The 22,043-nt window shown below is 51.2% G+C and overlaps 2 protein-coding genes across 3 annotated transcripts in view; one reads left to right on the top strand and one right to left on the bottom strand.

Annotated features, from left to right (window-relative positions):
• The window catches only part of BDKRB1 (bradykinin receptor B1), a 27,945-nt gene extending 25,612 nt beyond the window's left edge, over window positions 1-2,333 (top strand). The window contains exon 3 of the mRNA XM_049612210.1: window positions 384-2,333. Coding sequence (XP_049468167.1) covers window positions 394-1,455 — 1,062 coding nt within the window. The 5' untranslated portion in view covers window positions 384-393 and the 3' untranslated portion in view covers window positions 1,456-2,333. The remainder of the gene's footprint in view (window positions 1-383) is intronic.
• Window positions 2,334-14,138: 11,805 nt separating this feature from the next.
• The window catches only part of ATG2B (autophagy related 2B), a 74,325-nt gene continuing 66,420 nt past the window's right edge, over window positions 14,139-22,043 (bottom strand). Inside the window, exon 42 of one of the 2 annotated variants that reach the window (XM_049612201.1) lies at window positions 14,139-14,753. In XM_049612201.1, coding sequence (XP_049468158.1) covers window positions 14,616-14,753 — 138 coding nt within the window. In that variant the 3' untranslated portion in view covers window positions 14,139-14,615. Of the gene's footprint in view, window positions 14,754-18,204; window positions 19,192-22,043 lie in introns of those variants that run through there. The other variant, XM_049612200.1, reaches the window with a different exon arrangement.

Here is a 22,043-nt window from a genome sequence, read left to right as displayed (position 1 = left end):
AGGGATGCGACTAGCTTTGCCCTTCGAGGGATGCGACTAGCTTTGCCTTTCGAGGGATGCGACTAGCTTTCCCTTTCGAAAAGGGAACTAAAAGTTAGTGGGTCTCAGTGGCTCACGCCAAGTGGCTGCACTCGGAATTGGACTCGGCGTTCAAAGCCCTAGTCTTTTCCTGCGTCCCAAGGGGCGGCAAACTTTTCCCCAGAGGGAACAGACGGCAGCTATCTCTCGTTCTGCAAGCCACAGCCTCGGCCGATACGTAAGCGAACAGGTGCGGCCGCGGGCCGAGACAGCTTTCTTGTCCAAGGCTGGCGGCGGGCTGGACCCGGGCCTCGGGTTGTGGGTGGCCGCCTCCCCCAGCTGATGCCGCATGCTGGTCGTTGCAGGTCGCCGCGGATGGCGTCCCGGACCCTCCTGGCGCTCCTGTCCCTGAACCGGAGCCAGCCCCGCCCCGCAAACGCCACGTCCTGTGACGACGCTCGGGAGGCCTGGGACCTGCTGCACAGGCTGCTGCCGACATTGATCCTCGCCATCTGCGCCTGCGGCCTGCTGGGAAACCTGCTTGTGCTGTCCGTCTTCCTCCTGCCCCGGCGGCGCCTGAACGTGGCGCAAATCTACCTGGCCAACCTGGCCGCCTCCGACCTGGTGTTCGTCCTGGGCCTGCCCTTCTGGGCGGAGAACATCTCGAACCGGTTCCGCTGGCCTTTCGGAGCCCTCCTCTGCCGCGTCGTCAACGGGGTCATCAAGGCCAACTTATTCACCAGCGTCTTCCTGGTGGTGGCCATCAGCCAGGACCGCTACCGGGTGCTGGTGCACCCCATGGCCAGCCAGAGGCGGGGGCGCAGGCGGCGGGCGTGGGCCACCTGCGTGCTCATCTGGGTGGCGGGGGGCCTCCTGAGCGTCCCCACGTTCCTGTTCCGTTCCCTCGCCGCCGTCCCGGAACTGAGCGACACCTGTGCCTGCGTGCTGCTGCACCCGCCCGGGGCCTGGCACTTCGCGCGGATGGTGGAGTTGAACGTGCTGGGCTTCCTCCTGCCGCTGCTGGCCATCGTCTTCTACAACGGCCAGATCCTGGCCTCCCTGCGAGGGCGCGCGGAGGTGGGCGGCACGCGGAGCGGGGGCTCCCCGGGTGGCAAGACCGCGGGGCTCCTCCTCACGCTCGTGGCTGCCTTCCTGGTGTGCTGGACCCCCTACCACTTCTTTGCCTTCCTGGACTTCCTGTTCCAGGTGCAGGCCGTCCGCGGCTGCTTCTGGGAGAAGTTCATAGACCTGGGCCTGCAGTACGCCAACTTCTTCGCCTTCACCAACAGCTGCCTGAACCCGGTGATCTACGTCTTCGTGGGCCGGCTCTTCAAGACCAAGGTGCGGGAGCTTTGTAAACAGTGCGTCCCTAGGAGCCTTCGTCCCGGGTGCCTGGCCCAGCGGAAAGACATCCTCCAACTTTTCTGGCAGAAGTAAAGCGGCGGGGAGTCACGAAGCTTGGCTTCCGGATCCGCGGTTTTGGACATCGGGAAGTCCTGTTGTGGTCGGCTGGGACAGTGAGCCCCCCGAATGGCCAGGTCCCAGTCCCTGGGAACCGTGGGTGTGATTAGGGTAGGAGGACTTTGCACATGTGATGGAGACATGGATCTTGAGAGCGGGAGATTATAGGGGACGGTCTGGGTGGGCCCGACGGAGCCACAAAGGTCCTTGTAAAAGGGCAGCGGCAATGTCAGGGTCAGAGAAAGCCACGTGACAGCAGGATCAGAGGCTGGGGTGTCGTGGGGAGCCCCGAGCCATTGCTGGCACCCGCTGAAGGCCGGAGAAGGGAAAGGAGACGCATTCTCCCCTCAAGCTTCCAGAAGGCGCCAGCCCTGTAGACACCCGACTTTAGCCCAAGGAGACGGACTTCAGATGTCTGGCTTCCGGATCCGTAAGGCAATAAAGTTGTGTTGTTTTAAGTCATCCGGTTGGTGGTAATTTGCTACAGCAGCCAGAGGAAACTCATACAACTTTCCAATGAGGGTCCCTTGCCCGCCCAAAATTTTCTCCGCTGACGGCTAGGCATGCAGAGATGATACGGCTAGGGGTCCTAACCCCAAGGAACTTGCAGAAATGATTAGAGTATAAAAAAAGAAAACAAGAGGGGCGCCTGAGTGGTTCAGGCGGTTAAGTGTCCAACTTCAGCTCAGGTCATGATCTCACGGTTCGTGAGTTCAAGCCCCACGTCGGGCCCTGTGCTGACAGCTCAGAGCCTGGAGCCTCTGCTTCGGATTCTGTGTCTCCCTCTCTCTCTGCCCTCCCCCGCTCACGTGCTGTCTCCCTCTATTTCTCTCTCTCTCAAAAATAAATACACATTTAAAAAAAATAAAAAATAAGAATAGGAGGTGACACAAAGCAGGGTAACTGCCCCCACTGCGTGAGAGGAGGCGCTCAGAGCACAGAGGAACTGGGCCCAGGATGGGTGGCTGGGCGGGGATGGGTCTGGAGGGCTTCCAGGAGGAGGAGACATATAGGCTGAGTCCAAAGAACTAGCAGTTGGCCAAACCAGATGGCAAAAAGGTGTGTTCCAGATAGAAGAAACATGCTCGACCCAGAGGCTGGGAGGCTCAGAGGTTAGGAGGGAGAAGGATGAGGAAGGTGAGGTATAAGGTGGTCACAGAGGGGTTTGAGGCTTGAGGAAGACCTAAGATGCTCAAGGGCAGGGAGGGAAGCATGGAGGCGGCGGAGGAGGGGGGTGCTAAGGGCCCGGCTGAAGCCGGAAGGCATTGATCTCACGTTGCGTGAATTACTCGAGCAACGACTTCCGGCCCCAAACAGGTAGACACTTGGGTTTCCCCAGCGTTGGGGTCCTTCCAGATGGATGGCCATCGTTCAAGGGTGCTGGGGGTACTACCCTCTGACTACGGAGAACGGCTGAATCAAGGAAGGAATGGACTTAGGAGGAGAGGGAGGCAGAACGGATGCAGTTATGGAGCAGGGGGAACGTCTAGGTGACAGAGCGAAAGAACAGGAGGCTGTGGCCACAGATCGAGAGTGTCTGCATGGGACATTCCATCTCCCGCGTGGCCACGGCATCGGGTGGCTGGAACAGCAGAAAGGAGAAGGTCATCGGTGACAAGGCAGTCAAGGAATGGAGCGGTCGAGGATGGCCGCCCGCTGGGTCCTCTAGGCAGGCAGGTGCTGGAAGGGTCTGGGAAGGACACAGCCAGTGGGCCAGGTGCCAGGGGGCCGGTCCTCACGGGGCAGCGGCAAAGACCCAGAAGCCAGTGTTCCTGGAGCCTGGCGATGGTGGTCTAAGAGGCTGGCAGGCGCTGGGCCACTAGGCCCTCGTAGGCCATCCGCGAGAACCCTCCGGCCAGCGCTCCAGCCCCTGGAGCTTTTCCTGGAGAGCAGAGATTGAGGTCAACAAGCAGGATCCAGCCTGCCCATGGGTTTAATTTAGATCACATTTAATTTAATTTAGATGTTTATTTTAAAAATATTTTTCTTCTTTTTTTTAATGTTTATTCTTGAGAAAAAGAGAGAGAGAGAGCGTGCAAGTGTGAGTGGGGAAGAGGTGGGGGGGGGGGGGGGGGGGACAGAGGATCCGAAGCCGGCTCTGGGCTGACAGCAGAGAGCCCGCTGTGGGGTTGGAACTCACCAGCCGTGAGGTCACGACCCGAGCCGAAGTCACACGCTTAACTGACTGAGCCGCCCAGGCGCCCCTGGATCACATGGTGTTTAAAAAAGTATTCGAGGGTTGGTTACCAGTATTTAAATTCCAGATTAAAGTCCCGATTTGGGGACGCCCTTTGGCAGATCTACAACACAGGGTGTGCCTTCTTTCTGGGGCTGATATTTATTGAGTCTCTACTTTGTGCCTGACACTGGGGCAGGCACCGAGAGCACAGCAGGGCCCTCCTGGAGCTGACCTCTGGGTGCTCCACCCCAAGGCACCGATTCTCTGGCCCTGACGACAGGGCACCCCTCCATCGCCTACAGCCCCCTTCCACGGGGCAGAGGCCGGACCCGCCTCCCTGTTAGCGTCCCTGGCTCCAGCCCCCACGTGGGCTCCCACTTTCTCTCTGCGAAGGGCCCAGGAGAGACGTGGAGCTTCTTCCCTAAATCCAGCTCCAGCTGTGGGCCTGTCATGCAAATCCACAGCTGCCCTGGCCCCTCCCAATGCACCCCGTTACCCCATCTGTCACGGGCACTGAGTCGCCCTAAGCACCCCCGAATCCCAGCCCGGGGAGACTCCTGGGTGTTGCAACGGACACAGGCGGGTTCTCGTCCTCCGGAGATGAGTCACGAGCTTGACGAGGAGCAAGCAGGAAGCTTTGTCCTACATGCTAGACAGAAAAGGCTTTAAATTCAATTAAAATGAGCGTGGGTCAAAGCGGGGCAATCTGGATAAAATCTGCAAAAATGTGCCGGTTCTGACATTGGACCGTACTTACGCACGATGTAACCATTAGGGCAAACGGAGTGAAAAACACAAAGGATCTCTCTGTGAATCCACTACAAGGTTTAACAAGGAAGATACCATCAGGTTGAACCCCTCCACTTTACAGATACGGATGCTGAGGCCCGGAGGTAGGCAGACACTTTCCCAAGGTTACCCAGTGAGCTGGACTCCTGGGACGGGGTTCTGTCTAGACCCAAGGATGCCAGCTAGACTGTGAGGTCAGAGAACAGGGCTCAGTGCCAGGGATCCCACCATGGGAATTGTCCTCCTGGTGGCAGACTCCTTGTACCTGGGGCTGGATTTGAGATCACGAGCGGGAAGACAGGCTTACTTTTCAGGAATTCCAGGAGACAGGAAAGTATTAGAAGGGTCAGTTGGGGCTCAGCAAGTACGAGAGGAAGATCCTTCAGGGCTTTCATTGACGGGGAGTTCAGTGGCTGCTGAAATAGCTGCTGGCTCCTGGGCTATATTAACAGGAGTACAGCATCTAAAATGTGGGAGGTGATACCCCATTTAGCTTAGCACTGGACAGCGTACATGAAGAGTATCGTGTCCAGCTTTTGGCTCATTCAGAAGAAAGGGGTCAGACTGGCGAAGGGACTCAGTATCATAACCTTCATGACACAGTGAGAGCCTGAGAGGGCTTTCCCGAAGAAGCGAAGACCTGTGGAGAAAGGGGAACAAGTATCTTTAATGTGACCCCAATAGGACCGAAGAGGAAAAAAAAATCCTGAGAAACACATTCTGGATGAGGAAAGAGCTCTCTGATACAGCTGTCTCATGCGAGCAGGGGAGACTGAAAAGAAGAGAGGTCGTTTCTCGGTAGGAGACGTGTAATCCACAGAGTCTGCCTGGGAGGAGTTCAGGAAACAAGGGGGTAACAGAGGAGGTGAGCCCGAGCTGGGTCTTGAAGTTAAACAGGACCGTGAGGGCGTTGACCACCCCCCAACAGCCTTTGCCTCGTGTAAGATGTCAGCCAGTGAGATCAAGGGCAAGGCTCGAGATTATCGCAAGGCTCCGAGGTCGGTGCTCCCTCTCGGCCACGAGAGTCCACGGAGCCTCTAAACAGGGGAGTGTCCCGTTCAGACCCACATTCTAGAGAGATCGCTCCGCTGGAATATGTGGAATAGGGACGATGGCCTGCAGGTCGTATAAGCTATGTGTTGCCCCCCGCGAACCACCTCCGAACGTACAGAAATAGACCCACCTTAGCTCACAGTTCTGCAGTCGACCACACGGGCTCCTGCCGGGCTGGGCCGCGCTCACGCGTGCACCTGTCATCGGCAAACGGCCAGCCAGCTCTGCTTCCGGGGGTTGAGCGGGAGGGCACGGCGGGCACGGAGCCGGCCTCAGGTAAATTAAACATCACCGACAGATTAGGTGCGTTGCTGCAAGGCCGAGGCCCCCAAATCTGACCTCCCCCGTCTAAGACAGAACCAGAGTCGCTGAATCGTCCACTGCTTCGACTGCCCTTACTGGGTGTTTCATACACGCCGGGGATTGTGGGAGGCGTGGGTACAGAGGACAATGAGACACTGTCCTTCTCTTAGGCCGCAGGACGTGGAAGAGACCGGCTAGGGCAGGCTGCTCGGTCTATGGACGGGAAACCTGAAGCCCAGCATGCTTTGCCCCGTCATGGGGTGACACCGGTCGGTGTGAGGTCTGGATGGAGGGCCAGCTCTCGTACCCTGTCTAGCCCCCTCGCCCCGTACAGTGGCTCCCCAGAAAACGCTTCCTGACGATCTCACGGTTCGTGGGTTCGAGCCCCACGTCGGGCTCTGTGCCGACAGCTCGGAGCCCGGAGCCTGCTTCGGATTCTTTGTCTCCCTCTCTCTCTGCCCCTCCCTTGCTCCCACTCTGTCTCTCTTTCTCTTTCTCTCAAAAATAAATAAAAATATTTTTAAAAATTAAAAAAATAAAAGAAAGAATTAAGAAGCCCACTGATACCATATATCTAGGTGACATCACCCAACCGTGCCCTCCTCAGTCATGAAGGTGACATCGTGGCCCCCATCCCCTGACTCCACTCTGCCTCGCTTAGTTCCAAACAGGCAGGAAAACTGTCCTCAAACCCCAGCTCCTATTATCTTGCCCATCTCTTCCTCCAAGGGACTCAAATTCCAAATATCTGTTACTCCTTGGGCAAAACCATGAAAGCCCGATGGCGAAACGCCAATCCGATTCCCGAGAGAGTGTTCACAAAATCCTTAGTAATACCTTAGCAAGTTTTGATCCGGGGTTTCTTGGCGATGTGGACGTTTTGGGCCACACAGTTCTTTGTGGTACGGGGGAGGGGGGTGGCTGTCGGGGGGCATCGTAGGGTGTTCAACAGCATCTCAGACCTCCAGCCTCTACCACTCGATTCCAGAAGCCCTCCCCCAGTGCGACAACCAAAATGTCTTAAGATATTAATTACCAAATGTCTTCCGGGAGCGAGATCGCCCCTACCCCGAGCTGAGAACCACATTTTAACTCGCGTGATCTAGTTATTCAGCAAGGGCCTCAAGGAAAGGCTGGTGATCTGGGGGGACTGCTCGGAGGTGGTGGGGCTTCAGCCCTCGTAGGAAAGAACAAAGGGAAGGGGAGAAGCCACGGGGCCAGGTCCGCGCAAACAGGTCAGAAAGATTAAATAGCCAAGCATATGAAACCACTGAGAACCACCTCCGGCATGCATTGCACACACAGTAAATATTTGCTGGTATCATTACAGCTGTCTCTCCTCCAGCCCAAATAGTGACACGGGTTTATAGCAGCGCGTCACGGATCTGGGCATCATTCCCTGGTGCTCAACAGTAAATTCCTCCAGTCAAGCCCTCCCTGTGGCTTCTCCCAAAGTCATTTTCTCTCCATCAGCCTAGAGCCAACCTTGGGGTGGGGGGAAGGCCTGAGGCCGGAAAAGGGGAAACAAAGGAAGCGAAGAATGAGATTCAATTATAATGTGCGAAGGATCAACCCTTTAAGTAAAGACAGGATCCGACAGGACTTGGCCAAGGGTTAGGTGATGGAGAAGAGCTGAGAGATGCGGAACGTGATCTTTATTTAAAGTGCTGATATTTGGGGGATGGCTCGGTCGGTTGAGCGTCCGACTCTTGATTTCAGCTCAGGTCGTGGTGCCGGGGTCATGGGATCGAGCCTCTTGTGGGGCTCTGCACTGAGCACAGAGTCTGCTTGGGATCCTCTCTCCCTCTCTCTCTCTGCCCCTCCCCTGCTCACACACTCTCTCTCTCTCAAAATAAAAAACATGTTTAAACATAAAGTAGAATAAAATTAAAATACAGTGATGATGTTTCCGGGGGTCACCTGGATGGCTCAGTCTGTTTAAACGTCAAGACTCTTGACTCAGCTCGGGTGTTGATCTCAGAGTTGTGAGTTCCAGCCACGCCAACAGCACGGAGCCTACTTTTTAAAAGGCTAATGTTTTGAGGTGCCTGGCTGGCTCCGTTGGTGGAGGACCCCATTCCTGATCTTGAGTTCAAGCCCCATGTTGAGCACAGAGCTTACTTAAAAATATAAAGGCATTACCTGTTTAAAAACTAAAACTAAAATGTCGATGTTTTGTTGATCACGGATGTTGGTGCATTCATTTGTGCTTTTTAAAAGCATTGCACTAAATTATTATCTTGATTACTCATGCACCAGGGCCGGCGCATCCCGCCTCCCAGCCCCGAGGGGCGGGGTGACCGGGCTAGGGGGCTGCATTTCCAGCAAAGAAATGAACCTTAAACAGGCTTCTGTTTTAGACTCACCCTTAGATACGCCTGCGGGAAAAACAACCAAAGATCTTTATCTGAATATAAAACACATTTCCATTATTTCATGCCCTAAATATTCCCTTATCAGCCTGTTGTGACAACCACACCAAGCCCCAGGCATTGACAGTTGGCCCTGGTGTGTTCTACCACCCAGGGGAGTATTTCCAGGGAGAAATTGTGAAATAAAAAGCCATTTTCGTGTTTAATTTAAGCAGTGCCCTCCACCAAGAGGACGCCTGCCACGGGACAAGCCTGGCGAAACGATTGGGATAGTTAGGATTTTTCCCAAACCTTCCCACGGGGCGCGGGGGTCGGACTCCGCGCAGGCTCAGATGCGCGGCGGATGCGGGCTGGCTCCGAACTCGGTAGTTGCTGAACCAAAGTTCCACTCGGGAAGGGAGCGGGCGCCCCCTGCTGGCCGAGGGGGAGGCTTGCTCTTTCCCCACAAGGGATCCTGCACAGATTTCCAAAGCCCTTAAAAAAAAAAATTTTTTTTTAATGTTTACTTATTTATTTTTCAGAGAGAGAGAGAGAGAGAGAGAGAGAGAGAGAGAACCAGCAGGAGAGGGGCAGAGAGAGAGGGAGACACAGAATCCTCAGCAGGCTCCGGGCTCTGAGCTGTCAGCACAGAGCCCGACACGGGGCTCAACCTCATGAACGGACAGATCATGACCTGAGCTGAAGTCAGATGCTCAACCGACTGAGCCACTCAGGCGCCCCTCAAAGCCCTTGTTTTAAAGGGTTACTTACAACAGATCAGTTCCAAAGCGTAACAGAATATAGAAATGGGAACAGGCAATGATTTCTCTGGAACGCGGTTGTTTAAAGACGTCTTTGGAAGAAAAAGATGTTTTAATGATTAACCTTGCTAGCGGGTATATGTTAGTAGGTAACACTTCAACCAGACAGCAATTGGCAAACAGACACCCAAATTTTAAATGGGTATATCATTGACTCGGTTGTTCCCCCTCGTCTGATGTGTTGAACAGATAAGTCACGGAGAATCTGAGACGCAGCAAAGTTAAACAACTTACTCAAGGTCAGTCTTTGGGATGGAGAGTGGCTAAAACCCCGATTCAGCAAGTAAGACATAAAGGCTAAGAAAATGGCTTTCAAAGTGAAAGCCCGTATGAAGATTATTAAGAAGGGTTTTGAAGGGACCTCTGGATGACTCAGTCGGTTAAGCGACCGAGTCGTGGTTTCAGCTCAGGTCATGGCCTCACGGTTTGTGAGTTCGAGCCCCACCTCGGGCTCTGCGCTGACATCGAGGGGACTGCTTGGGGTTCTCTCTCTCCCTCTCTCTTTGCGCCTCCCCTGCTCGTGCTCTCTCCTCTCTCAAAATAAATCAATAAACTTAAAGAAAACAATAAAAAGGGCTTTGAAGAAAATTGTATGTGCTGAAGGGGAAAATTTAAAAAAAGTAAAACTTTGGTTCATACTGAAATGGAAAAGAGGGGTGTTTATGGGGCTCCAGGAGAGTCCCTCATAAATGAAGGGAGATTTCTCACCGTGGAGTTGTTGCCACTGATACTGAAATGAAAATAGAGTGGAGTGGAGAGGGGGATTGTGCCTAACTTGTCCCAAATATTAAAGGCATTCTGGAGTAATAGCCTTGAGGTCTCCAGCCCTCTAAAATTAATTGGGCCACATCTGGGCTGACAAATGCTCCCATTAGGGTTTTGGAAGCAGAACCAGAACCTTGCAGGGCACCCGGCTGGCTCAGTCGGTTAAGCATCCGTCCAACTTCGGCTCAGGTCACGATCTCACAGCTTGTGAGTTCAAGCCCCTTGTCAGGCTCTGTGCTGACAGCTTGGAGCCCGGAGTCAGCCTCAGATTCTGTGTCTCCCACTCTCTCTGCCCCTCCCCAGCTCATGCTCACTCTCTATAAACATTAAAAAAAAAACAAAAAAAGCCTAGTACCTTGCACCAAGCGGTCCTGTTTCCCTTTATACCTCAGTGGAATCTAAATTTAAAAGCATATTTTGCCCTCTGCTGAGAGCCTAGAAATTCTTCCTCTAAGGACGTGAGAGGTTTCATTTTTCTCGGCTGTCCCCAAACCCGAAAGACTTTGACTCCAGCACCCTCTTTGACTTTTATTTCCAAATGCTACCCAGGATGCACCCCTTAAGTCAAATTCCCCTGTAACCAGGCAATCCTGAACACGAGGCTAAAAAGGGAGCCGGCTCCCCGCAGCGATCCCAAGGCTTCCCCAGATCTGTGTTTAATGCCTGGGAAGCCAGGTCTCTGAATGGCTGTGGGGAGAGAGACCCGAGTGGTGTCTTCAGAAGCAGGTATTCCAATTCTAAAACCTCTCTGGGTAGCGTCTGCTCCTTTCTTTGGCTTTGTGATATATTACTTGATTTCTCAAGAGCAAAACATTGATTTCCATTTGATAAGGGACAAATGGCTGGAATGATTGTGTCTAATCGATGTCTTCCCACTGGGTTCTGAGCTCCCCAAGAGCAAGGGGACATCTTTCATCTCTAGCCTGGGACATTGCACATAGGAGGCATTCAGGAAACATCTAATGCTCACATGATACTTACACAGTGTGTGAGACACTATTCTAAGCACTCTGCGCCTATTAACTCACACAATCCTCATAATAACCATATTATTATCGCTGTACAGGAGGAAACTGAAGCCCAGAGAGGTCAAGCAACTTCCCCAAGGCCACACAGCTAACAAGTACTGAAGCCTGGGTTGGGCCCTAGGCAGCCTGACTCTCTAAAATCTAGATTCTTGAGGAGCCTGGGTGGCTCAGTCAGTTAAGTGTCCGACTCTTGATTTTGGCTCAGGTTAAGATCTCACGGTTTGTGAGTTCGAGCCCGGCATGGGGCTCTTTGCCCTCCGCGCAGGGAGCCTGCTTCGGATTGTCGGTCCCGCCCCACCCTCTCTCTCTCTGCCCCTTCCCCGCACGTTCTCTCTCTCTCAAAATAAATAAACTTAAAAAATAAAATAAAATCTACATTCTTAGCCACTATACCAGTGGCTCCCAAACTTGCCTGCACACGAGTCACCCGGGAAGCGTCAAAAAAAAAAAAAAAAAAAAGCCCCAGGTGTTGTGATTTTATTGGTCTTGGGTGTGGCCTGAGTTTCTTTTAAAAGTTTTAAAAGATCCTCCAGTGACGCGGACGACTCTGGAGGACGGTGACGTGACACCATCCTGCCTCATTACTCGGCACATCTTTCTGCTGAATTCAAACTGCACCACGTGGAACCGCTTTCAGGAGTGTAAACAAGCCAGGGAGGAAAACAAAAATCCAATTCTGGTGGCGGCAAATTAACGTTGGAATGCAACGAACTGCTTATAACTCCACTCGGTAGGCGCTAACAGCACGGGTCCGCAGCCACATTCTTGCAGCGGCGTGGCCAGCACCCCCGCCCCCAGACCCCGACTTCCTTCTTCCCTCCTAGGCTCACAGCAAGGCCACACTGCCAGGGTGGCTTCGTGCTGGGCGTGGTCACGTGACAGGATTCGGACCAATAGCCTGCGGGCAAACGTCCCCAGCTTCGAGGCTGGCCTCCTCAATCCCCGCCTTGGTGGGGGGGGGGGGGGGCAGGCAGAGCCACAAGATGGGGGGAGCCTGGGGTCCTCCAGTACCCTAGAGGAGAGCTGCCAGACATCGGGAGCACCTGCTGGACTTGATGTGAATGAAAAGCGGTTGGGATTTGGGGGGGTTTCATCTGTCATTAGTGACCAGTGTTCCCGGACTAGCAGATGGTGTGGCTGTGGGTGGGTCACTTCTCCTAAGCATCGGTTTCGTCACCTGCAGAGCACGGATACAGGTGAGAGGATGCTGGAAAGCCCGGTGGCTCACAGCTGCCCCCCACCCAGGGGCTCTGGCAGCAGATGGGAGGTGGGGGGAGAGGGGATTTGTCCCTCCGGCCCCTCTGACTACTTGGCTGTGTGAGGCCACTGCTGTGTCGGGCACCCCCTCTCCTTCGGAGGCAGGCTCTGAGAACCTCTCTCTCCCTCTTCCCTCCAGGCCCGCAGTGAGGCTTAATGTTGCCTCGGTGTTGCTCAAAAAGCGAGAAATCACCACCGCCTCCTGGCTGAGGCCCAGGACAGACCCAGAGCTGAAAGTGAAAGGGACACCAAGGTCCCTGTGGGTCTCCCCAGCCCCCGCCCACCTCTGCTGAGTCAGTCCCTTCCTTACAGCCTCCTGGGCACCCTGAGTGGCCGTCTGCCTCCTGCCAGGGCCCCGGCTGATGCGGAGTGTGGACGCCCCATGGTTGAGTGCTGAACACAGTCGGCACATAGTGAATACCGAACAGAAATTGCATTTTCATCTATTTTACATATAGTTATATATTTGTATTACTTCTTAAGTACTGCTAGAACCAGGAAAAGAGTAAAATTGCATCGAATAAAGGACTTCAAGTACTAAATCGTGTGATCTTGGGCGCCTAACTTTGCCTCTCTGGGCTTCGTTCTCAACGGCACAGTGACCAGAGGGTTATATGACCCCTAAGGTTCATTCGTTCGTTCGCTCGCTCATCCATTCACTAGGCCCTGATGCCTTGGTTCTGGGCAAGGCCTGTGCCAGGCACCAGGTGTATGCGCACCCTGCCCTCACGGAGGGGGTCAGACAATCAGGAGTGAAACAAGTCCGTGTGGGTTCGTGAGAAGGACCACAAACGTTTGTTATGTTTTAAGGAGGGTGTGCAGGGACGGAGAATGAAGTAGGTAGGGTGGCTGGCCCGGTCTGAAAATGGTAACCTTTAAGCTGTGATCAGGAGGAAGCAGGCAGAGCATTCTAGAAAGGAATGTAGGAAGGCTCTTAGGCCCTGTTCTCGCTCCAGGCTGCACATGACCTCCCTGTGGTCTGTCCCAGGCGGGTTCTGCCGCCCAGGGGACACTTGGCCATACCTGCAGACGTCTTTGGCTTTCACGACTGGGGGGCGGGTGCTACTGGCATCTACTGGGTCAGGCCAAGGATATTGCTAAACACCCTAAAATGCCCAAGAAGCCCCCTCGACGATGGATTATCCAGCCCCAAATGTCAAGATTGCTAAGGTGGAGAGACCCTGACTTAGCCCCATTCGCAGATTTTTATTTAATTGGTGCAGAGTGGAACCTGAGCTTCAGCATTAAAAAAAAAAAATCTCCAAGTGGCTCCAACCCCTGCAGCCAGGGATGCGACAGAACCGAATGACTAGCGCGGCCGGTGCTGAGCCAGGTGAGGGGAGAGAAGCTGGCAGTGCAGGGGAGAGACGGAGAAGCAAGTTGTCCTTCCCTTGGGCTCAAGTCCTCGAAGGGTCGTGGATCTCCATCTTCTAGCAAAATTCCTTTCTTAGTTTCCTAACGAGTGACGAGTTCTCACTAACTCAGACAACTGTGCAAGTTCCCCTGCAGTGATGTCTTAGGATGGGCATGGGGTCTGGGAGTCAAGCCGTGTGACCTTGGGAAAGGTTCCCTGGACTTCTCTGAACCTGCTTCCTCCTCTGGAAACCGGGGACTGTAACAAGCGCCTCTCCGAGGGGCCCTGAGGGTGACAGAGCGCCCAGGCGCCACGAGCCCCGGGTCACTCACAGAAAGCATCTCACAGAGGCTGCTGGCCCTCCTTCACAAGAGCCCTGTGTGGAGCATGATGGGACTTTCCCCTGGCAGCTCAAAGTGGATGGTGATGTAGTGACATCTGTCACATCAAAACCTCTTTTAAAGCGTTGCCTTTAAAAGCGTTTAACAGGACATCTGGGTGGCTCAGTCGGTTAAGTGTCGACTTCAGCTCAGGTCATGGTCTCGCGGTTCATGAGTTCGAGCCCCACATGGGGCTCTGTGCTGACAGCTCGGAGCCTGGAGCCTGCTTCAGATTCTGTCTCCCTCTCTCTCTCCCCCTCCCTGGCTTGTGCTGTGTGTGTGTGTGTGTGTGTGTGTGTGTGTGTGTGTGTGTCTCAAAAATAAACATATGAAAGTGTTTCTTTAAAATACCTCTTTTATAAAGCTAAAAATATTCCTCCAAATAGAACAGATTTATCAAGTATTTAACTAGGTCCCTAAGACCGAAACAGCAAGGTATGTTTGCCACAAGTCCACATTGTAGGGATAATAGAGTGATTCATGCCCTAAAGGGGGCAGGAGTGGCACATTTTAAAATTACATGCCCTGCATATCCGAGAGCAGGTGGATACACGATTTGCTATCGCGAGGACCCAGATCATAGGAACACTGTTTCTCGTAAACAGGATCTGACACAGACCTACACCCCACCCCCAAACGTATTTTATACAGGTTTTGGGAACAGTTCTTGGCGAAAGACAATAGTGTTTAAAGCAAACTCCAAAGAGTAAATATTTTTCTTCAAGAGTTCTCTTCATTTCATAATATTTTCAACAGTCACACTGACAAAAAGTTACATTTCCACAAAAATACTCATACAGCATCGGTATTCTTAAAGTACTCACATCCAAAATTACCTTAGGGGAAACTAGGAAACTTAGCAACGAGTACACAACATTGCGGTGAGATTAAATTCAATCTCTGAAGTCGGGATGGATTCACAGAAGAGCCGAACTTGGCGCCCCTTCCAAATTCCACCATCGAAAAGCAACCGGTCCTGGGTGATCGGCGAGTTCTATAGAAACGAGAGAAGACGAATCCAACTAGAAACTAGAAGCTGCCATTTCATATATACAAAATACGTGTCGAACAGCAAGATAAACACATTTCTTAAAGGGGGGGCTGCTACGTCAACAACGCACTGCCCTGGAGAGAGGTCACGGAGCCAGCCAGCGTCACACCTGCCACCTCCTGACCGTCAGCAGGGGGCACTCGAAACCAAGGTGCCCATGGTTGGCCCAGGAGGCAAAGATCTCGAACACCAATGTTTTTGAAAACTGCTGACATCTCGAAATGGGAATCGTTGGCACTCAAATTTCTCATCCCCAAAGCAGCCCATCGTGATGGTGTTAGAACACCTTCTCTACCTCTGGTGTGCAGACTACAACGAAAGGAAAATACTCCCCGCATAAGCGGGCTGATGACAGCTGTGTTTATGAAGTCTACTGAGGGGAGCGGTGTGCCTGGCTGACCCCGACGATAGGGACTTAAATTGGCATCAAAGCACTCAGCTATTGTTATATGAAAAGACTAGCAGAAATGGGCTTGCTCGACAAAAGATTTTTTTCCCCTACATTAACTCTACGCTATATACATAACCTTCCTCGTTAACACCTAAGACTCACAAATTCGTATTTGATTTATTCTACTTGATATCAGCTGGCTTGTCTAATCCACCTGCAGATACAAAGAGGATCACGAGTTTTTGACAGTCCCTTCCTTTCGAACTTAAAGAACTTTCTCGACCTGGTCCCTAAGGTCCCAAGCGGGTTAAGAGGATGGGAGGGGAAACAGAGTAACTGCTCACGACCCCTGCCACGCTTCCTCCCCACAATTCTGAGGGAAGACGCCCAATGCAGGTGTAAGAAAACGGAAACAAAGGCCAGTGATTCAAGTCGAGGCCCGAAGCTCTCCACAGCTGTCAACCCTGAAGCCAGTTAGCGCAAGTGTTCTCGTTGCAAACTGCCGGACTCCGACACTGCCCGCTGTCTCTGCGCTCTGGTGAGAGTGCGCACAGCGCACAGAACCCGAACCAAACACGCCGGGACACGCGGCCCCCGCACGGGAGAGACAGAGTCGTCTAGATGGCTTAGAAACTGAACCGAGGCCCCAAGCCTACAGAACACAGCTTTCAAAAGGGGACGATTACAAAGTAAACAGGACTTTACTGGAAAAGTGACACACACAGCAGGAGGCAGGAAACACCGGTGTTTAGTATTTTTTGCCATTTTAGGCACACGGCTGCTTGGAAAGATTTCTTAAAGAGAGTTTTGCGTTATAAAAACATCGATGTTAAATACGTGTGCGTAAGCGGGAATCCAAATTGGACCCAAACGTGGCTAAAATGGACGTTTACTGCTCTAAAAGAAACACTCGGTCTATCCTAAAAGGCAAATCTTAAAGTGGATGTCCTACTTGTAAATAACGGCAATCTGGGGACACAGAGGGCAACTGGGAGTGCAAGTCAGTCCCCGTTCAAGAGAAGGTACCGCCATGGACTTCGCGGTCTTAACCGAGTGGTCCTCACACGTCTCTGGAACACTGTCTGTCCTAAGACTCGCTGACGGATCTCGGTCAAGCTTGCTCGCTGGACTCCTTGGGGAGATGCCCGTTTGGTCGCCAGGCAGCACCAAGCAGACGGACGCAGTCCGCTCCGTTCAGAACCGCACCTCAAAAGTCAACCACGCGGCCACCGCAGCCTCTCAAATGCAGCACTCAGGAGAGATCCCAGATCTAGGGGAGCCCACGGCTGCCGCGGGCGCTCTCCTTCGGCGCCATCAGCGCGAGGTGTCGCAGGACTGGGGCCCTCTATCAAGCGCTACATCCCACACCGCCATTCACACACACGCGCACACACACGCCCTCATCAGCCAAAAATCTGTTGGGCTCTGTCACCCAAAACCCCCTTAGTTTACAGGCAGACGCCGAGACTGAAGAGAAACCAAATGTCTTGGCCACGTCACCTGCCTAGTGAGTGCGGACCTGGCAGCCCAAGGGCCCTGCCCAACGGTCTTCTTACTGCGTCGTTGCGACATAAAAGCTGGAAGAGACATTTTTTTTTTTTAAGAGAAAAAATAGAAGATACTTAATAATGCAGAAGGGTTCAGATATGACCTACATAAACATCTCCAGTAAAGACCATCTGGATTAAAGAGGCAACGAACACTGGACCTCGACACTGGACCTTTCTGAGGCAGGTTTCTGGTTCCCAAACAGAGGCTGTGGACAGCAGGTGCAGGAGCACAGGACACAGGCCGTGGAGAATACGTTATGGAGATGTAGGTCAAAACAGGATTTATAAACCGAATGTGTCGAAAAACCAGTCTATTTACAACTCAGAGTACAAAGAAGAGGATGATTATTTCTCCCTATGCTGTATCTAACTGAACTTAAATAATCAGTGTAACTACAGAAAATGTAAAGCTCTTTTATATTTTAAGTTTAATCCAGTTTGTTTGATTCATCATCACAGATAACATACACAGTATGCTCTGTTTTAAGGAACCTGGAACATGGTGGGGTCGGTGAGCAGGGTGGTCGGAACATGCCCCCAAAGCAGGCTGAGGCTTCGTGGTGATGAACGGGTGTGGCTAGTGTTTCCTCGGGATCCCATTTTACACAGACTGCATTTTACAGGCGCAAAGTAAAAGAAAGTTCCGTGACACTTAAACAGGCGCTTCTCTGAGTTTTTTCAACAGTACAAAGGAAAACAGAATAAAAATTAAACACTGTTTAACACAACCTTCATCAATGTTAAAGGCCCAGATTTTTGGTCTACGTTGCCCTCTTGTTCAGAGAACCTAGAGAATGAAATCAATTCCACATCATTTTTCAAACCCCTGGCTGAGAAGCAGTTCTGAAATCCAAACTCACGTCCGAGACGTGAGTCTCCCCACTCTGGGAAACGAGAAGTCCCATCATGCAGCTGTAAACACTGGACAAAGTCCCCCACTTGCTTTCTGCCAGATCAACCGAAAGTCAAAAATGGAGTTCTTGCGGACAACTTCCCTCTCACTCCTAGGTAAGGATTTCCTTGCTATGAACCAAAATCAGTTTTGAGAAAGTGTCCCAGGTATCTTGGGATGGATCCTAGTACTGCATCTATAAATATGCTCTAAGACAAGCAAAATATTCATGGAAGCATAAAACAATTTTACCTTTAAATAAAAATACTTTATTCATTCCTGACAGGTTATCAAAACGTACATCGTTAACCAAGTAAAAACGGCATACTTCGAAATAGCTGATTAGGGCATATTTGGAGGATTTTTGGTTAATTTCACAAGAGTAAAAATCATTTCCAATCTCCGTCTCCACACAGTCCTAACAAGCCTGCACTGTCCCTGCTGAAAACTGAACATATAAACAATCACATGGGCCCCAGTTCATTATAGAGTGCACATTTTCATTTACACTTCAAATAAACGGAAGTCATTACGTTTGAGTTATTAGCTTCCTTCGCCAAAAACACTCAGTTTACTCCTCTTTATATTTTGTGAAAATCTGTAAATTACATAACGAATGTATCTCGACTTGTATTAACCTAAACGCACACGCACACGCACACACACACAGAAGATAAAGTGCAACACAACAGAACACGTCTGCGACATTCACGTTCTCAAACTCCCACAGAAAGGTTTTCTGAGGAAAATGGAAATCGTGTTCTCAAGTGCACGGACACTAACTCCAACCGACTAGGTTAGTTATTCCTCAGTGATATTTATATTAAGATCCTATTTGCTTTGCTTTCCCTGGAGCCTCGGTCTCTCGTTCTCCATGAAAGTCTCGAAGCTGTGGTTCTTTTTCAACCTTGAGAAAAATCAGCTCCTCGGGGCAACATAAATGGTCCTTTCAAAGCGACAGGTTTCCGAACGCTCCACTGTAACAGGCGGCTTCCAATGCTCTCTCGTCTCCAGCAAGGAGAATTGTAGCCATTTCGATAAAAGCAAGCGTTTCACTCACTCGGCAGCCAACGCTTAGGACTTCTGACGCCAGCCGCCAAACGTTTCTACAGGCAAGTACCAAACGAGCCCTGAAACGTCACAAGTTTTTGGTTGCGTGTTTTTTTGATATTAAATTATTCAACTGAGAAACGCTTTTGTTCCTGAGATGAGCACAATAAAATTAAATGAGTTCCCTCTGAAGCTGCCGACGGGACGCTATGCTCCTTGTTTCCCCCCCGCCCCGCGCTGTCTTCACGAAGAGTCACGTCTGAAAAATCAGTCTTCCCCGTGGCGCCATTTCTGGGACTCGTCCTGCCGAACATCTGGTCTAATTTGGTTTCTCATGCCACCTAATACATTTGATGTTGCTTCTGTGGCAACGATCAGAGGCTTCACCACCGCGGGAGGAATCTGGCGCAGGACCTCGCCCACGGCGCCGGTGACCCCTCTGCTCTCGTGTTCTCGAGCTGCGGTTTCGTAAATAGTCTGAGCCGTGTCTGTAAGTCCCTGAGAGGGAGAGAGGAGAGAAGGCCAGAAAAATCTCTAAATTTTCCCGCAGTACACAGCTTTAGCAGAGTTCATCAACAGTATGCTTGCAACTAGACCAAAAAAAATACCCACCGTGCTTTTGAGATAACCCAGGATAATTATATTAATGACAAAATTCTAAGGGAAAATAAAAGGCAATTATTATGATTTAGTATTTTGTTGTGACACGTGTGTGTAAAAAATACAGCTAAACTACAATTTCACATAGGGAAGCTTAAAGAAATATTTAATGATCCAAGAGGAGCCCTCCTGGCACTATTAATCACTCTAGTTAAATCAAACTTAGCAAACAAAGCTTCCGGAATAACATAATCTCAAAAGAAATATGGTGATAGTTCTTCCGATCCAACCGTAACAAGAAAACCTAATTCTACGAAACTCCAGAAAATTACTTAATTTGTTTTAAATTATCGTCTATTTACTAGAAAAGATAACCATGGAACATGCACTTAAGAAAAAAGGCGAAATACAACATCTTACTGGGTTAAACAGAAAAAAATCTGAGAACATAAAGCAGGAACATGTTTAATAATTAAAAACAAAGTTTCTGTAGCATGTTTTCCTCTTCTAACTGTGTAACATTAAAATAATGACTGTTAACCTTTAAAGCTGAATATGTAAAGGTGTTGATCAAACCGAGCTGGTAAAATTCAGGCACGACTTTTGAATCCGGCACTTGTCTAACTCCGGACCCCTCCCCGCAGGGGACACGAGTCCCTGTTCCGGTGTGGCCGTTTCAGGAGGGGCACAGCGCAAGGAACTGCGGGCTCTCCGGGGAAATCAAGGAAGCTGTCCTAACCCAGAATCCTGCCATCACTCTGACAGGCGAGCAAGAGTACCCCTCCCACCCGCCACAGCAGGCAAAAGCACGGAACACCGGAGCAGGGAAAGTACAGAAGAAGAAAAAACAAAAACAAAAACCAACCACCTAAGTGCCATTTTTTACAACCATCTAGTACATACAAGAGAGAAAAGGCTCCGTTTATCCATTCGCCCCACCACCTCCCCACTCCTCCCTCGGCCCCCCTCCGGGTACTAGCTGACGTCACCCGGCAAGCCCCACCAGCAAGTGTGGAGACGACAGAAGTAAATTCCATCTCAGCTCCGGCACTTAGGCGCTGCCTTCACCAAGTCCTTCCGATGGGGAATTTCCACGGTGTGGGGACTGTCGAGATTAAATGCCACGACGCGCCTAACGACACCAGCACGGCAGGAACCGCGTATTCACTAAGCGTGTTCCGGGTCACCACCACCACCCCCGCCCTCATCACAGCTACCTGCCTCCCTCGAGGGGGAGGTACGTAAGCCGGGGTCGGCCGACTTCCTCGGGAAAGGGCCAGAAGGCAAATGTTTGTGGGCCACACAGTCTCTACCGTACATGCTTTTTCTTTTTGTCTTCTTTTTACGATCCTTCAAAATTGTAAAAATAACCCTGAGCTAGAAGGTCCACCCAAAAACGGGCCGGGGCCAGATCTGCCCTACAGGCTATGGTGCGCAGAGCCCGGATCTAGAGGAGCAGCCTTTCTGTGAAATACACGGGGTGTTTTCTCTCAATCTTTGAGTTACTAACATCTAAAAGGGAAAAGACGCGTTTATCGCCATGTAGGTGCCTCTATTTAAAAAGTTTTTAACACAGAATTGAGATCCGTCTACAGGGTGCTCACTGTTCACACCCTCCCTCCCCCAGTCTCATCCTGACAGTTTGAGAGAAAGAAGAGGACGTGGCAGAGCCGAACACCCAGGTTCCAATCCTGACCCACTCTGACCTGCCCTGTTCCACTGGGGAGCTGTTCCCACAGAGCCGGTCCTCAGGGCTGAGCAAGGAACACCACCTACCTTTGATGGTCGCTATACAGCTGGGACAAAGTAAGCACATAAATATTTTTTTTTAATGAACACAGATTAAGTTGGTCAAGCTTTGTGTAAACTGTAAAGTGCCCCATATCCAAGTGCCATTACATCTGGCTTTCAACGGCCCCCACTAGGCCTTGAACCCCAGAATCATTTTACAAACCTGATTTCTAACATGACTACATGTTAGATAACTAGCCCATCCTGATATCTACAGGAACAGGTCTGACCAGTAATTCTCTCTATTCTCCCAAATGAATCTCCTCTTAAGAAAGGCAAGTGGTCTTACTTATTCCACTAATACATGTCCTGGGGGCCCTACCTCAGTGGTCATCCGACTGTTCGGGACCACAGAGGCTACTTTGTCAGGGAAAAGACCGTCCTAGGCACCTGTGCCTGTCCGAATATGATGGGAAAAAAAGATCTTTAATGAAATCCTAATATATGCATCATGAGTACAACAACCTCAAACTTCATGTCATATTAAAAAGAATGTCCCCAACAAGGCCCATAAAGAACCGGGATTCACTGGTGCAACTAAACTGCAACTTGGCAATACTTAATAAGGGTCAGGATTCGAACAGCTACACATAACCTCCTGCACAAATAAAGGGACGTTTATATGAACATTCCTAAAGCAGTGTTTTATTTTTTTATTTTTATTTTTTTAACATTTATTTATTTTTGAGACGGGGAGAGAAAGCATGAACGGGGGAGGGTCAGAGAGAGAGGGAGACACAGAATCGGAAGCAGGCTCCAGGCTCCGAGCCATCAGCCCAGAGCCCGACGCGGGGCTCGAACCCACGGACCGTGAGATCGTGACCTGAGCCAAAGTCGAACGCTTAACTGACCGAGCCACCCAGGTGACCCAGTGTTTATTTCTTTTTTTTTTTCTTTTAAATGTTTATGTATTTTTGAGACAGAGAGAGACAGAGCATGAACGGGGGAGGAGCAGAGAG

Source organism: Panthera uncia (genome assembly GCF_023721935.1).
Source record: "Panthera uncia isolate 11264 chromosome B3 unlocalized genomic scaffold, Puncia_PCG_1.0 HiC_scaffold_1, whole genome shotgun sequence".
NCBI classification, from domain to species: Eukaryota; Metazoa; Chordata; class Mammalia; order Carnivora; family Felidae; genus Panthera; species Panthera uncia.
The sequence above is the reverse complement of the archived record's forward strand: the minus strand, read 5'-3'. Positions and strand labels throughout refer to the sequence as shown.